Source organism: Manis pentadactyla, chromosome 10, assembly GCF_030020395.1.
Source record: "Manis pentadactyla isolate mManPen7 chromosome 10, mManPen7.hap1, whole genome shotgun sequence".
NCBI lineage: Eukaryota > Metazoa > Chordata > Mammalia > Pholidota > Manidae > Manis > Manis pentadactyla.
The window spans coordinates 73904479-73924938 of record NC_080028.1 but is presented as its reverse complement, the minus strand read 5'-3'; the positions used below and the strand labels follow the sequence as shown (position 1 = coordinate 73924938).

At 48.3% G+C, this 20460-nt stretch overlaps 1 protein-coding gene across 3 annotated transcripts in view; it reads right to left on the bottom strand.

The window, feature by feature from the left end:
• XYLT1 (xylosyltransferase 1) overlaps positions 1-20460 on the bottom strand; it is a 320591-nt gene that overhangs the window by 131272 nt on the left and 168859 nt on the right. For all 3 annotated transcript variants that reach the window (XM_057486977.1, XM_057486976.1, XM_057486978.1), the window contains one exon: positions 15379-15889. In XM_057486977.1, the coding sequence (XP_057342960.1) occupies positions 15379-15889 (511 nt within the window). The remainder of the gene's footprint in view (positions 1-15378; positions 15890-20460) is intronic.

Here is a 20460-nt window from a genome sequence, read left to right as displayed (position 1 = left end):
TAATCTCTTCAGCAAGAAGAGCCAGCCTCAGACACCTGAGTTCCCCAGAGGAACTACTAAGCCCCATGGTGCTGACAGTAATAAGGTAGCAGGTACTGAATGAGCACCTACACTGTATGTGTCAATTATTTAGTTATGTGCGCTACATGTGTTGTCTCATTTAACAGAACCTACAAGGTTGATATTACCATAAATCCCATTTTACAGATGGGAAAAATGAGGCACAAAGAGGTTTAAACAGCACACCAAGGTTCCACAGCCAGCATGTTGTAGAACAAGGATTCAACTACAGAACCCCAAGGATAAAACTCCATGTCCTTGACCACTATCAATGCAGTACCATTACTGCAATTCTCAATATCAGAAGGATCCTGCCCAATGTAGAGAGAGCCAGAAAACCCCAGTGTAGACACCCCCCACAGGGAAACCTCATAGGATTCTAGCTGCATAAATAAAGTCTGGAGGCTGAGCTCCACTGATCTGCTGGAGTCTTTATTGCTCTACAAATGCATTATTAATCAGCCACCAGGGTCCTCCCCATAGAGCCTTTTAAATTACAGTTAAATTCCTTGATAGCATCCTGTGCACCTTAATAGTGCATTTCCTGTGTTCACAGCAATAAACATGGGGAGGGAGGGAGGCCTGGATAACCAGGTTAATTGTCTTTTGAGGTCTAGGCTGAGAAAGCAATGGCAACCAGCACCTCTAAATTCTCTGGGTTCCTGGCTGCAATGCTAATAAAGCCTTGAAACAAACGACACTGTCAAGTCAGTGCCAGGAGCAGCTCCTTCACGCTTGGTCTGGCTGCTGGGGCTTCCTGGGCCTCCAGTTCACCCTGTCTGGGCTCCCTCCTGGGAGTTTTCAGTATGAACAGGGTGGGCAGAGGCTGCATCTAAGTTGGAACCTACAGGCCATGGCAGGGGTTGCTGCTTCCTTGGGAGGTGCTTCCCAACTTTCAGGTTATGACATGGGGATGTGGTGGGAGAAGAGGCAGGTAACTGTTTTGCAGTTCCCTTCCCAACCTATTACAGCTGGAAGGGCATAGCAGCCAGACAGCCCATCCTGAAGCAGGGGCTCACAAACTAAGCTTCTTGAGCCAAATCCAGCCTGTCTGTTCTGTAAGTAACATTTCATCAGAGCAGACATTCACATTCATCTTATGTATTGTCTGTCTAGTGAGTTGAGTAGTTGGAGACCTTCCTAGGCCCTGCAAAGCCTCATGTATTTAGTCTCTGGTGTTTGATGGAAAGTGTACTAACCCCTGTTATAAAGCACACATCAGATCACACATGGTTCCTGCTCAAAACCCACCAAGGCTCCCTACTGCCCTAGGACAGAGGTGAATTGCCTTACCCAGGCCTCAAGACCCTTCTCGTTGGGACTCTGCCCACGGCAGCCGGTCTGATCTTCCCTCCAGCTGTAATCTGGCTGTGTAGACATGGAACAAGCCACCTAGCTTCACTTATTCTTAGGACCCTCATCTATAAAAAGGGGTCTCTCAACTGAGGCATGGTTCTGTGCATTCTAGGATGTTCAGCAGCATCCCTGGTCTCTACACACTGGATGCCAATAGCTACCCCCGACCCCACTCTGTGACAACCCAAAGTGCCTGCCAGTGTGGCCAAGCAGCCCCAGCCAGAACTGACAACTCAGAGAAAGTGCAGGATTGGAAGGGATGGGACGTCCTCCCAAGGCAGTGCTTCCTGAAGTGTGGTTTTGGGGCAGCAGCATCTGTTAGAAATGTTAATTTCTTGGACCCCGTCCTAAATCTGGATCAGCATCTTTGGGGATGGGCCCAGGAGCCTGTGTTTTAAGGAGTCCAAGTGTGTGAACCCCTATGCTTGGACTTGCTGGGATCTCAGAAGCTTGGGAACTAGAGCTGTTACTAATTTGAAACTTGATGAGGACTTCTGGGAAAAAAGCAGATCCCTTTAGGAGGATGAGTATGTTCTGGAAGCTTCCCACATCCTTTCGTGACTAATACAGGAGAGGACATGCTGTCATAACTGGTACAGCATTTTGGCAGCATAGTTTGACTCTATCTATTAAAATTTAAAACAGACTTTTAAATTAAAAGCCCTCTGGCGCACCAATTCCATTTCTCAGGATGCTCCTAGCAGCCAGGCTCAACTCAGGATTCCCACGAATTAAACCCTAATGTCCTGGGGTGTCCATCCTAAGCAGCAAATTAGCTTTTCTCCGATGCATCTAAAATGGTACTAGTTATACATTGTTTTTGGGAGACTTGAGAAAGTAGTCACTCAATATAGCAACAACCTAAAAGTCCTTGGAGAGGGGATGGCTAAGCTACGGGGTAGCCATGATCCAGAGTCATAGCCATTACAATGACAGGCAATAACAAGAGAATGAGTACATCAACATTATACTGGGGAAAAAAGAGAACTATATAGGTCTCTATCTCTGGACAAGGCTACAGGTCTCAGACCTACATACATGTGCAAATGAAGAAAGCAAGTTCCAGAACTATACATCAGTTTCATATAATTTATAACCCCTCCATCACAAAGGACACTTTGTTTCTGCATATACTGGATTTAAAGATCTAAAGGAAAACAAAAACGTGCTTGCAGTGGTTAACACTCGGAGGGGACTGGTCAAATTAGATATTCCTTTTATCTGCAGTGTTTTCTGTTTTTTTGAAATAATGAGGATGTATTGTCCCAGTTGAGTAGTTGAAGACATTTTAACAAGTATGCATTCTGCATTACTTTAGCAAATTTTAAAAATTAAAAAAAAAGAATCTGTTTTCCCTCCCGTCGCCCTGTCTTCTGACCATCTTTTCATGCTGGTCGCTGGAAACATCACTAGGGACGGGCTCCTGGCAGCCTCCTGGTTACTCAGGTTTCCTGCCCTGACAGTGCCAGGCTCTGAGGTGAGCTATTAATTTGTGCTTTGTGGCTCATCCTTGATTCTGATTTAGGGCAACATAAACCCTCCTCAAAATTCCAAAGAATAAATTAGTTTACTAATTTCGCCATTAAGATTTTATCAAAGCGAGCACTATTTCAACCGTCCCCTAATCAATCACCATTTTCCATGTTTATCTCCTATTCAATTTTTACCACAGGGTTCTATACACATCAATTTGCCTGATGCTCTTCCTACATATGTTTTAAATTACTTTATCATTGTATAAATTTCACAGCCATTAAGAGGCTCTAATACCAGAATGGCTGACACGGTGTTAAAAATTGGATTCAATTCCATGGGGTAATAAATTGTGACCTAAATCCAATCTCTCATGGGTGACTGAAGGATACAATGAAAAATTATTGCATTGTCATTTTTACACTAACACAAATATACCAAGTAGAAACTAGCCGAGGACTGGGAGGCAATGACTGCTGGCCACTTTTCACCCAAGACTGCTTCACAGCCAAGTCCTGAGGGTCTTGGATGGGGTCAGCCCCACCCCAGAGCCAGGTGAATGGCATGGATCTCTTTGCAGCAGACAGATATAACTCAGGGGCAACTTAAACTGTAGGGGTTCCCTTCAGCCAAAAGGCAGCTGCCACTACCAGCAGAGAAGACAGTGGTTAGGCACCGAAGTCTCTGAGCTCAGAGCCTGGTTCTGCCACTGAGGAAAATGTGTGATTTTAGGCAGGTTTTCTCTCTCCCTCTGAGCATCAATTTCCTGGATTGTGGAGTTGTTACAAGAATAAAGATTTAATATGGCGAAAACGCTTAGTCTAGTCGCTGGCATTTAGCAATTCCTAGGTAAAGGTTAAACATTATTATTTAAGAACAGGTTCTTGTACAGAGGTCTCGGCATGCTGTTCTTTTTATTTGCAGGGAAGGAGGGTGATGAACAGCTACAGAAAGGTGTTAACATTTCCTCTGCATTCCCCCTTATTTTTGGAGAAACTGGACTAGTCATTCAACACGTTCTGCTGGCACATTTACTGAAGGTGCCACATAGCAGTGAAGCTAAAACATGGGTTTTGAAGTCAGGTATAACTGAGTTTGAGTCCAAGGTCTGCCACTTGCAAATGCGAACTTTGCAAGCTATTTGTCCTCTAAAGCCTCAGTTCTCCATCTGTAAGATGGGGTTAGGGAATACACTTTTCCCAGGGCTGTGGGGGAGGCTTGATGAGATGAGATCATGCATGAAAAGTGCTTAGCTCTGTGCCCAGCATTCAGGAAACGCCTAACACATGTAAGCCACTGGGGTCCCCAGCTCTGTCCAGGGGCTGGAGATATATTGGTAAACACACACAGATGTGACTTGGCTTTGTGGCTGAACGGGCACTATAGATGGCTCTGGCAACTCCAGTATAATATGACATGTGCTCCAGTGGTGAGCGTGTAAGGTGATTGGGGCATACACAGTGTGGGCACCTCTTGGAGACATGGGGAGGGAGAGTGTGGGGACGGTATTACAGGAGACTTCCAGAAGGGAGTAATATTGAAAAGAACACCTAACCCTTAGCTGCTGAACACTTTGAGAGAGGAGAAAAAGCAAGCTGGGTTTGTACGTTTGTGTAAAAAGGAGAAACCAGCTTGGATAGAACTTACCCACAGGCTGCTATCAAGGGCATGCCTGGGCTCCCTTTCTGCACAAGGTCTCTGTTTTCTGGGCCCTGGGTGGCTGACACAGAAGCAGTGGAACCCAAAAGAAGGAAGAGATCACAAGGCAAGAACGCTGTCCTCTGTGAATTGCCGCTGTCCGCCTCATCCTGGGGCAGTTTCTGGGCAAGAGGCACAATGCTGAGAGCACCATAAGCCATCCTGCTGTGGAAATGGGTCCACTGTGCCCACCCTGGAGACTTCCAGAATCAAAATAATGCCCTGCTGACTTGTAACAGGTGCTTGGTCAATATTTGCTGGTTGAATAGAGGGATTCTCAAACACTGTACTTCCTTCAGCAACCTGAGGAGGCAGGAGAGGCACCTAGCAACCCATTCTGCAGGTAAGAAGTGAGGCTTCGAGGAAACAAGTGTCTAGCCAGAGGGCGTGGCAACTGCCTCAGTGGTAGAGAGGCTGCTGGTCCTTCAAGCTGTGTCTGGTTCAGAGCCTCCCCTAACCCTGTACCAGCTCAGAGACAGTGAAACAGCCCAGGGTACAGGGACTGCACACGTCCATACCAGTGCTGGGGGCACTGAGGATTTCCCTCTGTGGCTTGATGTCACAAGAAAACAGTATCACGGGAGGTAAGGTCCCCCAAGAGTATGCAGCCTGAGTCCAGAGCTAAGAACTCGGGGATGTGAAGGCCCAAAGGAGGAAGGAGCATGGTTGTCCAGAGAGGGGATGTGGGATCCAGCTTCAGTCCCAGAGCTTTGCCTTTCTTTTGGACTCATCTTGCCTTGGTTTTCTGGTGACTTCAGTTTGGTCCTGAGAGATGTCTCTGCTCCATTCCTCTTGTTCAAAGCAAAGACACAGATTATCTAAATCCAGTGATTCTGGGAATTAAAACCTGGCTGGTAAAATGACTGACTGGTCCTCCTGCTCAAAACTCTCTGGTGTTTTTATGAGTTCTTCAACCTCCCCATACCTTCTCCTGCCTCAGGGCCTTTGCACATGATACACCTTCGGCTTGAAACATTCCCTCTCCTGCCTTTCCCCCTAGTTAACTCCTCCCACCCTTCATCTCTCAGCCCAACTAAAATGCTACCACATGCCTCTGCAGAAGTGATGGTCACTATTGCAATTCTGCATTTATTTATGCAATTATTTGACTCATGTGTCTTCCCTCCTCCCCTATTTAACAGGTGCAAGCTCCATGAAGACAGGGATTCTGTCTGTTTTCCTCCAAACTGAATCCCCCAAACTTAGTGCCTGGCACAGACAGTGGATGTTTGATGAATAACTATTGAATGAATGAATGAATGAATGAATGAACGAATGAACTCGCTATGTCCAAAGACTAGGAACAGTTTCATTCAGTGTGGCTCAAATTTTTAGCATGTTCTACAATGAGACCAAATCCATGTCCAAGTACCTTTTATCCATCGCTCTCTTTAGGTCCTTCAAAGATGGCCCCTCTAGCTTCCTCAATTTATCCCCTTCTGTGTGCATATGGCAGTTTGCCAATATTCTGGGTCTTCCTGTTTGTCTCTAGGACTGTGAGCTTCATGATGTTAGATCTCATCTCTCTTGTTCATCCTATCCCAGTACTTAGCACCATGAGTGGCATGGGGTACCTGTTTGACATGCATTTGTTGAATGAATAAAACAAATAAAATATATTTAAGTATGCTAAGGGGAAGAATGGTATTCATGTTTCAGGATGGGTTTCCAAAGACATCCCCGGGGATCTCCTAAATTCTCACTGAGGTGCAAAAAAGCGAGAGGATGTAACATTAGGTGTTCATTTGCTCATTGAGTGACCGATACTTACTGAGTGTCTAGCATGGTGCCAGGTGCTAGGGGAATCTGTGATTCCGCCGCGTCCTATTAAAAAAGGAACTTGCCAACACGGAACCTGAATTATTAGTAATCCCAAAGTGCCTGTGATTTTCCTAGTGATGAAAGTTGGCCTTCCTAGGTCTCTAAGTGCTGTGTGAGGGAGGAAGGGGGCTGGGAAAGGGGAGGAGGTCTCTAGGAGTGGGCCCACGTACCCATGGCTCCAGGGCTGGGCCAGCATCCAAGCTCTGCCCCACCACCCAGAAACTCCAGAGAATCACCCCTTTTCCCAGCCTCCTTCTAGCCTCAAACAGAAGGGAAGTCACTGAGCTAGGCTCTCTGCCGAGCTGCTCTAAGCAGTGGTCCACAAACGTGGGGTATAAACATGCTCCTGGTCTCCTAGTCTATACACGTTATTGTGAGCAAATGAGAAGGAACAAACAGAGTCATCTAACCATGATCCTCTTGTCTCAAAGGTACTGGGCTTGGGAAGTACTTATTTATGCGTGAAGTCTCCCGGAGGGTGTGCCCAGTGACAGCAGGAAGGGCATGAACCCTGCTCATTCTGGGGCTGCTGTTTTCATCCTCTTTCCACGCCTGAACCCTTCAGCTCTGCTTTCTGGATTGGCAGTTAGGGAGGAAACACACCCTAATGACAAGTTTTTAGGTGAATGGCAGAGCAGTACTGCTCGCAGAACATTCCTAGGGGAAGAAGAGGGGGTAGAGAAGGAGGTGGGAGGGAGGGGAAGGGGCCGTTTATGATATTTCCCTTAACTACACATTTAGCTTTCTAAAAGGCTTCGTGGGTGGCAGCTGGCTTTCTTTATGATTCCAAGACTGGGGGTGGCAGGGGGAGGAACACCTTAGTAACTCTGAAGGAAAAGGCATAGGGGAGTTGGCCTGTTAGGACTCACCTGTCAGTGGGGGGGAGGGCAGGTGGTGTGTTGAGGGACTGTTGGCCAGTTGCCCAGCACATAGTAGGAACTCAATAAATGTTTGCTGAAGGGTCAGGCTTGTGCAGTCTTGGTGCTCAAAAGAAATCCATGAGCTCAGAACTGATGGTCATCCCATCCAGTCCACTGGCCAGTCGCAACAGCTGTTTCCTGTTGCCTTATCTTCTCACCAGACCCCTGCAGCTACCTCCCCATGACTTCCCAAAGCTAAATCAGAAGGAAGTGGGATTGCTGAATCATATGGTAGTTTTAGTTTTAATGTTTGGAGAGACCTCCATATTTTTTTCCCCATCGCTCCGGCACCATTTTGCATTCCCACCTACAGTGCACGAGGGTTCCAATTTCTCTGCATCCTCACCAATTGTTGTCTTTCATTTTTTCAGTAACAGCCACCTAATGTGTGTGAGGTGATTATCTCATTAGATGTATGTCCCAAAGAACTGGAATCAGGATCTCAAAGAGATGCTAGCACTCCCATGTTCATTCGGGCGCTCTTCATCATAGCCAAGATATGGAAATAACCTAACTGTTCACTGAAGAATTAAGGGATTAAAAACTGTGGTATGTCTTACAATGGAATATTATTCAGCCCTAATGAAGAAGGAAATCCTGCCATACATGACATGATGGACTTGGAGGACGTGATGCTGAGTAAAACAGGCCAGTCACAGAAGGCAAACAGTGAATGATTCTGCTTATAGGAAAAATTTAAGAATATAAGATAGTCAAACTCATAGAAGCAGAGAGTAGAATGGTGGTTGTCAGGGGCGGGAGGGATGGAGAAATGGGGTTCAATAGGAGTAAGGTTTCAGCTGAATAAAATGAGTAAGTTCTGGAGGTGAGCTGTACAACGTTGTGCCTATAAACAGTAAAACTGTGTTACACACTTAATTTGTTAAGGGGGTAGATCTCATGTTAAGTGCTCTTACCAAAATAAGAAATTGAAAAAGTAGCATTAAAAAAAAAAAAAGAGCAAAATCGGATGACGTTAAAACTCTGTTCAGTTCCTCCAGTGGCTCCCATCTCACTGAAAATGAGATGGGCTCTCCCAGCCATGGCCTGCCTGGGCCCCTCGGATCTGACCCCTTCTCCTGCCCTCCTCACTGCTCTCTCTCCTTTGGCCACACTGACCTAGCTGCTCCTGGAACATGCCAGGCCATCTGCTGGGACTGTTTCTTCTTCCTGCTGACATTGCCTTCACTTGCTTCTCAGAGAGACCTTTTGTGGCCACCTACCTCAAGTGCACTCCTGTCTTCTCACCCTGTGGTGTTTGTCATCAGCTCTTTTTGCACGAGACAGTGGATTGTAGGGTCCTCTGGTTCCCTCATCATCTCTGGTCTTTCCTACTAGGGCAGAAGCTCCGTGAAGGTGGAGCCATCACACTGCATGCCTCCCAGGCTCACCATCCATCTTACATCAAAGGGACATGATCTGCCAAACTGCAAAGAGCAGGGCTCCTGCAGGGACAAGTCACCCTCTCCTTTCTGTTCACTGATCTTGTTAGCAAACTGCAGTCCACAGTTACCTGTTTGGTGTGGTCTGTGAGCTAAGCATGGTTTTTATATTTTTTAATGGTAAAAAAAATAAAAGTAACATTTCATGACACATGGAAATTGTGTGAAATTTGCATTTTGGCGATTGCAAAGTTTTATGGGAACACTGGCTATGCCAGTCATTTATTTATGCATTGTATGACAGCTGCTTTCATGCAGAGGTGAGTAGTGTGACAGAGACCTCATAGCCTGCAAAGTCTCCTGCTTACTATCTGGCCCTTTCTAGAGAACGTTTGTGGAGTGCTAGCCTTGGACATTGGTCTGGCACTGAGCGAGGACCAATGTATGGGGTCCACTGATTTCTGCGGCACTCACTATGGTCAGACTCCTACCCTCCCTAAGAAGACCAAGAAACACCTCTGAGACCATTTTGTCCAAACCCAATCAATGAACTGTTACAGAAAATCTCTGTACTGGGCTTTGTGCTTTCCTCAGTAGGAGATGAACAGGGTCCAACCATGTCCTCCACAAACCCAGCTTTTTGGAAAGCAAGTCAGCCCCACCCACTTAGCCAAGCTGTGCAAGGACCAGTTTGGCCTCATTACACCACCCCCATTAATGTGGCACCTTTTAGCTTTTCACAGCTGTTCACTCATTTTCTCATCATAAGTGATACAGCATAAGACCAGGGAGAAGGCAGCGTCTCCGGCTGACAGATGGGGAAGCTGAGGCATGTGCCCCAGGGCACCAGGCTGGCCGAGCTAACATTCATGTCTCCATTTTCCCTTCATGCCAGGCTGCCAGCCATGCTTTCTGGAAGCCCGCTACTCATGCTGTGTAATCGCTCCGCTACCCCCAGGGTGTGGAGATGTATAGGAGACAGCCCTTCTGCGCTGGCAGGGCCATCTGCCAGTCTCTCTCTGCAGCGGGAGGTCAGCTACCTCCGTCCAGAAGCCCATTTTTCCAGAGCCTCTGGCTTCCTGCAAAGGCTGATGGGTAAAGACAGGATGTCACATCCACAGACAGTTGCCTTTCTTTCAGAAACCCCCTTCCTGTCCATCCTCAGCCCTAACACTTGAGTGGCTTCTCCAGTCATGTGCAAATGCTTGCAACCCCGCAGCCAGTCGGCTGACTGGAAAGAAACAGCCCTTGCCCATCACTCACTGGAGAACCGCCGCCTCACTCAGGTGTTCCGGTGCGAGTTCTGGCTAAGGTGACAGCCCATCCCGCCCCCCAGCCGACTCCTGTATCTGGAGTCTCTCATGTTTTCACCTCCCAGTCTTCACCTGCACATCCAGGCTGCAGCCTCCTCGGCTGTTGGAAGCATCACTCCTTTGGCTTTACCTGGAGCAGCAAAGGGTGAAGCAGCACGGGAGGGGCCAGGGTATCCAGTGGGGCCTTTCTTGGGACATTCTAACTCAAGATGGAGGGAGGCTGTGGCTCATGAGGGCAGGTGGAGGGGACTTTCTGACGTTTAGTTGTTCCAAATGCAGTGAGACAGAAAAGCTGCATTACTTTGCTCCTGGTGGAATGCCTCTTACGGGTTGAACAGTCTTTACTGGGAAAGACATTTATTGGGAAAGCTACCTCTGCCCTTCACCGGGGTCGGTGTGTCCCCTGTAGCCAGGGCTTCTGGGGGGAGGTGAGGTCTGGGAAGGCTTCCCTGAGGAGGTGGCATTTAAACTGAGATCTGCAGTGAGAAGAGGTGATAGCCAGACAGGGTGGGGTGGAGTTGGGGGTGAGGGGCAACAGTGGAAGGGGGGCAACAGGGGAAGAGCTTGAGAAAATGCCCGAAGCATGTGAGCCAGAAGGGACGTCTCCACAGATAGCAAATGACTCCAGGGCTTCCAGATTCTCTCTTTTTCATGCCTGGTGCTGCCATGAGAGCAGAGCAAGACACACGGCTGGGGAGTGGGAAGCCCCATCCAGGCAGGCCGCCCACTCACTCCTCTGCTTAATGCCCTTTATTTATACTGCAACCAACTGCCATCACTACAGCCAACAGCCAAACGCATCCGACTTACTCTACCTCTCGGCACCAAGCATTTTCTAAGCATGATCCCACTGCAGCCAGCAGTCCTAGGAGGATAGGGGATGAGTATTTGTGTCCATTTCACAGACGAGGAAGCTGAGACACTGGGAGGTTAGGGTCACACAACTAGTAAAGGCAGACTAGGAATCAAAACCCAGAGGCTGAAGATCTTTAGATGGAAAACCTCTTTTTCTAGCTCAGGCCACCCTTGGCTGTCAGTCAACATGGTTTCATTTCCATGAAACTCTGGGAGGTCCAGGTGGAGTGTCTGGAGGCCCTTTCGTGATTCTGGAGCCCAAAGGGCCAGGAAGCCTGGGCAATTGTGGGTTGAGGTGGGGAGCTGGGGTGGGCGACTGGAAGAGTGGGAGGTGGCCGTTCTGCTGCTGCAGTGAGCAGGGGCTCTGGGTGAGTGGGGGGCCACCAAGAGAACAGAAATAAGCCCCTCTGAGGCCAGCCTTGGGGGCTGATGAGGCACAGGCCCCCACCTCACTGTATCTCACTCCTATTGGCTGTTAGGTAACAACTGATCTCACCACTCAGCTACTCTTTCCAGAAGGTGGGGAGTGATGTAGACAAGTCACAGTGGCAAGGAATGTCTCCACGGACAGCAAAGGGGTTCTTGGGCTTCTAGAGTCTTCCTTCTCCCTGAGGGGTGCTTGCGTAAGGGACAGGAGGGGCGCAGGCTGTAAGGCACAGGAGCCCTCTATGAGAGTCAACATTTAAAATATATTTCCTTTTCTTCGAATTTTTCAAACTTCACACCATGAGGAGTCATTTCCTTAATTATAGCCAGCTTCCGGCATCTCCCTGGCTGAAGGTTGGGTGATGCTGAGCTTGGTGCATATGTCAATGTGTATGTGCATATGTGTATATGTATGTTTACACACACATAACATTTCCATTCCCTCCCGCCTCTATGTCCTCTTTTAATGGGAAATTAAAGGACTACAGAGCTGGAGCTCAAATTCCTCCTAAGCAGAGGGAAATCCGGGTGTCACGATTTTCCAGAAAGGGAACACAATCTCCGTATGGGGTGTAATTACATCTTAGCTTTCTGCAGAAGAATAGTTTATGGCTTAAATGCTATTAATTGTAAGCCGTTTTGTTCCACGGGAAGTTATTCATTGATAACTACCCAATTAGGGTTATTTTGCAATTAGTCTATTCACAGTAAATTTATTGCAAAAGGGGAGGCTGTAGTGCAGCAAATTAGAGCATTGCCGGGCTGGGTGTTCAATGGCTCTTAAATGCCAATCTTATTAACCAACTCAGAGGTCCCGGAGGGCGTCCCACCTTGGCAGCATAGCAAAGGCCACAGGGAACACCCCCAGCAAACTCACACTGCACAGCCACCCTGGAGATGTGTCAGCATGACCGGGGAAGCGTGGGCATCCCTGGCCTCCACCGGCAACATCAGCCCTCCTCTTTCCCCATGAATGCCCTCCCTTCTCCTTGCAGCCATACTGAGGACAGAGAGATACAGACTATGGGCTGCAGGACATTCCCAAGGCCTGACAATTAGAGCTAAAGTGAAACCTCTTGCCTCCAGAAAGGCTACAGAAAAGGACACAGGCTCGGTGACCTGAGTTCCAGTACGAGTTCGGCCACCTACAAGCCATGCTCCTCTGACCAAGTACCTCTTTGACCCTTGATTTCCCCATTGATAAAATGGGTTGATATCAGACCTGTCTCCTAGGGCTGACATAGGGATCCAGTGTGATGTAAGACACAAACAGCGTTGTACTCACTACCACTTATGATGGGTAAGTAGCAGGGGTAAGCAAATACGGCCCAAGGGCCAAATGCCACCCACCGCCTTTTGTAAATTGAGTTTCCTTAGAACATAACCAAGTGCATTTGTGCATGGATGTCTGGGGTGCTTTGTGCTATAATGGCAGCATAGAGTTGTCCCTGCCCCACCCAGGCCTTTCTTGTAACAGAGACTGTATGGCCCGCAAAGCCTCAGATAGTTACTCTCTGACCCTATATGGAAGAAGCATGCTGACCCCAGTATACAGTGAGTGCCCAGTATTATTTTCAAGAAAGGGCATTTAATGCAAGCTTCCAGCACTTCTCTGCCAGGTCTGGCATTGGTTAACAGAAGATTTTGGAACTGTCTCCCTCCACCCATTTGTTCCTACACTCTGTCTGCCAAGTCCCATCAAGAATATGAATGGGAACCACATGGAACTGCTTAGACGAGAGCTAAAAATGCAAAAGAGAAATGAACCTTTCCTTTTCAAACCTTTCTATTCAAAAGAGAGTCTAGTATAGATACACATTTGCAACTAAAAATCCAAAACAAACCATAGATAAGCTTGAGTAAAAAGTCCAAGTTGCCCCCACGGCACCGTCCCCCGCGTGAAGGGTTTGTGTGCATGCTCCCAGCTGTCTGTCTATGCACTTCTGCACCAGCTGTCCAGAACCGATCCGAATCCTCCATTCTGTGATCAGTGGTCAGCAGAGGCATGTATTTGAAGTGAGGAGTCCTGGATTTTAGCTCAAGCTCAGCTTCTAGTTAACTGGGTGACTCTGGATAAGTCTCCTTCCCTCTTAGCTGCCGGTGAACAAACAGAATTAAGATTTGTCTAGGGGACTTCTTACTCTTCTTTGCCTGGGAGCCAATCTCACCATGCACCTCCCTTCTGCATGAGACAGGGGAACAGAGGACCTGCTTCGTGTAAGGAGGTCATGAGCCTGGCTTCTAAATCCGCCGAAGCCAGAGGAACTGAAATCCCCGACCTCTCACCCTGCCACCTGCTTCGGTTCTGCCGCTGGCTTTCTTGATTCTCCAGCCTGTCTCAACTCTGTGGAGGACGCAGAGCCTCAGAGGGCCTGTCCGATGCCACTGGCTGGCCCTGCCCCCATCCGGGTCTCTCTACGGGTACCCTCCAACCCTAGTCCTCAGGAACTCTGGGGCATCCCATGGTTGGCCTTGGTGAATAATTTGGGGGACCTTTTCTCTTCACTTGGGACTGAACTAAAGCATTTGCTGGTACTTCAATTCAGAAGCAAGAAGGCAGTATTCTGAAGCAGGCCTTAAGGGAACACAGAATGGGAAGACCTGCTGAGCACTGCATGTAGGCTGCTCCTGGACCAGACAGCGAGGCCAGGACCGAAGAGGAGAAGGGGCGTTCCCTGTCAGTCAGTGGCTGACTTGGACTAAAACACGTACCACTTCATCTCAAAAAGATCCCTCTCTGTTCCCAGTGGCACCAATCATCTCTTCTTCCTAAAATTTGCCTTTTGGATGCTGTCTATCCTCCCCATGGAGAAAACCACTGGGCACATGAATTCACAAACTGTTTGAGATGTGGCTCTTCTCCAGGGAAAAATAGTTTAAAAGGATTCCTAGAGGCTGTCTCACAGCAAGCATGTGTGTGGGGAGGGGGCAGGGGTAGCTGGATGATGGGTATAGGAGGGGTCGTCCTTCAGAGCTGGGTTGGACATTTTCTGCCATAACTATTTTTTTTTAAAGGAGGGATCTTGAGAAAGTAAGATTTAACCCAGGATGGCAATGTGTCTAACTCAGCATGTCTCAACCCATAAGCTTGTAAGGCCACTCATACACCATGTGGCCTTGGGGAGGTTATTTTATATTTCTCATCTGAAAAAAATTAGGCTCAGGACGTCAGTGCCACCGGGATGGGGAGGTGGGTGAGATGAGCTAACTGAATGCAAGGTGCCCCATGCAGTGCCTGGCACATGGTGAGTGCTCAGGAACGGCCTGCTGCTATCATTCCCACCATGGGCACTGGAGAAGATGAGACACCCAGCATGGGAAACACGTCTGTGACCTGGTGCCAGATGCAGAGACGCATGAGTGAGACCTCACCTGTGCAAACTGCCCCCCAGCCCCCTCCTCTGAGGGCGCATCCGGTGTGCTCACGAATGCCTCTGTTACAGTGTGCTCTGATCTCTCGCTTGACCACGGCAAGAGGTGTGATTTCTCACTGGTCATCGGCGCACAGGGGTGCCCAGCATGGGGTAGAAGGGATGGAGAGAGGGAAAGAGACATGGAAGGAGGGAGGAAGGAAATAAGGAAATGAGGAAGAAAATAAGAAAGGAAGGAAGGAAGGAAAAGACTTTAGATGGAGGAAAATGGAATGGCAACATTGTTTCTCAGAGGCTCTGGAGTCAATGCAACCAATGAGAAACCTTTCAGATCAGGTTGGATTATGGTGGCATTCGTGTCAATGTTAATCCCGATATTCTGCTGAGAGAGAAAACAAAATATACCGATACAATCACCTTGCCTCCTACAACTTTTGCATTAGCCTGGATTTTGCTGTCTCTCATCCCCTGCCACAAACGCGATTGGCTAATGTTATAACGGAAGGTACTGCGCATTTGCACAACTCTTCTTATACAAGATGTCAGAATTCAGGGAGTTATCCAAGCCAAAGATCTGATGTTTTGATTTGGGGTTTGGAAAAATACGGCAGTCATTCTCAGAAGGCCCGAGAAGGTGAGCAGCACGGGAAAGGGGGTCAGGAGAGAGAGCTGGAGAGGAGACGCCTCGGCGGCGGGAGCTTACCTTCCAGGGGGCAGAAGCGCGTCACCTTCCTGGGCATCAGCAGCCCGAGCTTGTGGCGGCAGTAGGTCTCTCCGATCTCCTGGCGGCAGTGCTTGGACTTCGTGCGGGACAGGGCGGAGATGGCCTCCTTGCCGGACACGTCACACTTGGGGGCCTGCTCATACTTCCTCTCGGGGGAGCCGCCCCCGCCCTTCCTGGTGTGGGGCTGTCTGGGGGCATCCTGCCCACGGCTCCTGTTGGCCGCGGCCCTCTCGTCGGGAGGCAGCGCCTCGTTGGTGCCTTTGCCAGGGAGTGAGTGCCCCTTCCCCTTCTCCTCCTGCTCCAGCTTCCTTTTCAAAAGCTCCTTCTGCCTGCTTGGGGTCTTCTTTGCCAGCTCAGGCTGGCGCTTTTGCTTTTGAGCCCTGGGGGCGAAGTTGCTATTGTCCACATTCTCAAAATCTTTGGGGACCGAGTTCTCGTTGTTGCTGTCTGTCCGTACTTTCTCCTTCGGCCGGTGAGAGTAGTAACCATCCTGCGGAAGATGGGAAAGAAGCACAGAGGAGAAACTTCACTGAGCGGTCACACTAAGCAGGCTGGCCCTTGGAGTGGGGGCCAAGTAGGTTTGGATGTCTGGGCCCTGGTTCCATGCCCTGCCTTTGTTACAAGCCTGACTTTTCTCTCTAGACCTCAGTCTCACCATCTAGAAACAGGACCCGCTCCAATTCGAAACTAAGGCTTCTGCAAGCCCTGTGGTCCTGGGACCAGGGTTCTCTGTGCTTGTTATTAACCACACCCTCTTTCAAGGAAGTCTCCTTGATGGTCTCTGCCGCTGGATCACAGACATTTTGCTCCAGCTTTCTGTTTAAATTCCATCAGAGTGCACTGTGGTGGTTTATCTGAGGGCTGGAAATGCCTTAATAAAAGTATAAGGGGAGAGACTATGGGTGAGATATTACATACATTCCATTGCCTTTTAGGACAGCTCATGGATCTATACGCCTGTAAGAGAAATCAGATGGAGCCACAGTTAATACTGAGGAGGACATGTCACCGGCTACTTTGGAGGGGAATGCGCCCTTTGCAGAATGATCCAGACAATGAATCCCAGGGGAGGGACAGACCTGTGACACTCTTGCACTTGAGTATGTCTGTGCGTGGAGCAGAAGTGATTAACTCACCTGGGGGGGTCACGAGCAAGGCTCAGAGTCCTTCTGGAGACAACACACAGCATGGGTCTTTCCAGGAAGTGGGACACCCCAAACTCTGCTCTGTGGGCAGGCAGGTCCTGGCTATTTTGAGCTCAGACCAAATATACCATTCAGCTAATGTCCTGCATCATTTCCAAAACATGTTGCTTCTGCTTAGAGCCCATTACCAAGGCCTTAACCTGCAAGAGTACCCACTGTTACAAGGCTAGCCCCAGAGGGGACCTCTGAAGCCACAGAGAACGCTAATTGGCTCCATAAATCTATCCCTGTTGCTATAGAAACACATTGGCCATGAGTAGCAATTCTGAGGAAAACTTCCCCATTCATTTTCCTAAATGTGCCTATTAATGGTTCCCAAGGAAGAGAATGGCAGAACAGAACATAAGTGGTGCTGGCGCCTGGCAGCAGTTGACATGGCAGCTGACACTCAGCACGGTTTCTACTCTAGCAGGTTGGCAAACTACGCCCCCCTTGCACCTCTCATGGCCAAATCCTGCCCACCATCTGGTTTTGTAAATAAAGTTTTATTGAAACACAGCCATACCTGTTCATTTATGTATTTTCTATGGCTGCTTTCTTGCTACAACAGCAGAGGTAAGAGGTTGTACTAGACATTGTCTGAACTGCAAAGCATGAAATATTTCTATCTGGCCTTTTAAGAAGTGTGTAGACCCCAGCTTTCTGAGAGTGTAAGTTTAGGAGGTACTTGTCCCGGGCTTGATTTAGTTGCTCTTGTTCCCAGTGTCCCCGTTTAGGCCAGCAATGGTCTGGAGAAGAAGCCATAATTGGCTGCCCCCTCTTGCCTCTGACCTGTCTTCCTTAGCATGAAGCATCAATTTCTCCTGGTTAGCAGAGGCTGTTAAGAGTGAAGCTGATAATGAGATACCTCCTTGCCACTCCTAAGTTGGAAACTGCTATGATTCCCATTTGTAAAGTAAGGGAACTGAACAATAGTAACTTGCCCAAGGTACTCAGCTAGTTAGTGGTGAAGATGGAATTCAAACCAGATAGGCTGTAGACCCCATGCCCTGAGCTGTCGGTTCCATTACCCACTTCTAAGAAGCTGCAAAGCACTTTGACCTTTGTCACTCTGGATCTTGCTTTCTTCCCATCCACAGCCACCCAGCTAAATGGATCTGGGATAGGCAGGTCACTGCCAAATAGCCATCTCAGTGCTGGCCAGTGGACCATCAGGGGGCAGGGAGTCACAGAGAGGGAGAGGACGGTAAGTAGGGGCCATGAAGCACCAGGAGCCTGAGGCAGCAGGAGCTGGGAGGCAGTGGGGTAGGGGAAGGAAATAAAGAAATGCCAAGAAGGGAGAGCTGAATCCATATTGGGCCACAGAGAGGCTGCTGGTCACACACAGGAGCTGATATTATATCCTGACGCATGGAGGGGAACTTACAACTCTGATACCTGGTCCTGGTCTATCTTAGCTCCCCATGCATCCTGCAAGAAATCCCTCTTGGGGAGGTGCAATGCCTCTGTTCTTGTAACTTAAATGAACATCACTGATATTCCTCTTTTACCTTATCTCTGTCTACAGGCCCTTGAAGAATTCCAGGCACCCTCTCAGATGCATTTTCTGAGCCTGTGCTGTGAACTGGGCAGCACGTACTAACTGATTCACAGGGATTACCTGTGGGATACCAACAGTCACCCCATAAGGAGGTACTCTCCTCACCATTCTACAGAATCAGGAGCCAAAGGCTTGTTGCTGTAACATCCTTGAGCATGAATCAGATGCCAGGTATAATGTTAAGTGGTTACATGTGATATCTCAACTTTCAGAAATAACTTCCAAGGCAGGTACCACCATTCTCCCATCTTATAAAAAACAGGGGGAAATGCTTGGGGATGTTCAGTAACTTGGCCAAAGTCATCTGGGGGAGGCAGTGAGCTCGCACCTAATTCTAACACTTGATATAGTACAGTGCCTCTTCTGTGGGGCTGAGAGGTCAACAGAGGAGCATTTAGCTCCCCCTTCTCTACTGGAGGAGAGTGGAGGGGAGTGGAGGGGCTATCTTTCTCTTTGTTAATATTAGCCTAGGGTGGGATGTTGCTAGGGAGGGTGGTTTTCAATAAGGCTCTTGACAAACATTTTGGTTCTCTTCCTTCTAGGCACATGATAGAATCGTACTTCCCATGCCCTGCAAATCAGGCACAGACAAGTTGCTTGCTGCGGTCAAGACAAGTGGCTGGAACCAGGGCACAGTTTGCCACATTCCCCTTCCTCCCACAGCATCTGACCACACTCCAGATGGTAAAGGTCTTGTATCGCTGAGTGGGGCCAGTGTGGGGCAGAGACCCCACCAACCCTTGATGGGCAGACACAGACTTCTGTTGCCATCACTGAGGCTTGGGGATTTTTGTTACTGCAGCACAGTCTAGTTTGCCCTGATTAATGCAGGAGCCAAGCTGATCTGCTTTCTTCCTCTTAGCTGTCCTCAGATACAGGAGCCGGTATTTTTGCCTTTAACAGTCAGAAAAGCAAGTTTAATGACTCCCTCTGCCTGAGAACATGAATTTTGATTCTGTCCTTAAACCCATTTCTAGAAGTTAACAAGAAGGCAGAGGGTAAGCAGAAGAGTCTCTTCCCCCACAGCCATCTGCATCCTCTCATCAGACACATACTAACTATTACTCTTGGGTGGCTCTCTTTCCTCATTATATGATGATTGCAAGTTTGGCCCCCAAGCAGAAAACCTCCATAAACCACAGATTTCAAAAGCTCACATTCTCTACCACTTTCTGGCAGAATTTCTCCAACCAAAATCAGATACAGGAAACACTGCAATCAATGAAGCTGATCTGACCAGAGAATGGCCAATTCCTCTGGTTAATCTGTGATATCATGACCAGGTGCCATTGCCTGTAATGACTCTTGATTAATATGCATTGTTTGGTTAGCAAGACCCCCCACAATGGGGACAATTAACTCAGTGTGGCCCTGTGGCCTTCTGCCTGGCCCCAGAGACTACTCAGCTGACTAGGGAGATAAAGATTGGAATGTAATGGGGGTGGGGGGGAATATTCTGTCTTCCAGAATCACGAGCTCACAGATATTAGACAGCTTCCAGGGAAGTCAGTGAGGGGCACTGTCAGGGATAACCAAGCATCATGCCGAGGTCTGAGAACTGCCGTGCTGGGACAATGCTGTTTTCTTTAGCAGCTGATGAGTGCTCCCTCACCTTCTCCCAACTCTTTTCATTCCTTATTTTTTTTAAACTTATTTTATTGTGGTAAGAACACTTAACACAAGATCTACCCTCTTAAATTTTTAAGTGACAATACGGTATTGCTACCTATAGGCAACATGTTGTACAGCCAATTTCTAGAATATCTCCATCTTGTATAATTGAGGTGTTGTGCCAGCTGATTAATAAGTCCCCATGTCCCCCTCCCCACGGCCGCTGGCAACCACCATTCTACTCTCTGAGTCTCTGAGTTTGACTATTTTAGATTCCTTGTGTAAGTGGAATCCCACAGTGTTTGTCCTTCTGGAACTGGCTTATTTCACTTCGTATAATGTCTTCCAGGTTCCCCCACATTGTCACAAACGTCAGGACTTTCTCCTTTTTTAAGCCTGAATGATATTCCGCTATGAATATTTGCATTTTCTTTATCGGCCCATCCCTTGATAGACATGAGATATCACCCTACTTCGCCTGCTCACCAAGAGGCAAACAGGCCTTGGCTTTTCTCTTCTTTCCCTGGAGAATCAAGACCTAGAAATCCAAACCCAGATTCCCTTCCCTATAGAAACCAACCTTGGGATGTTTCCATGCAAATACACATGAGATGACCATCATATCCTCAGCGCCATCATATGTGGTGTGTGTTTCGCACACCCACTCCTCTCAAACACCCAGTGAAGCAGGCAGCACTAGCCAAG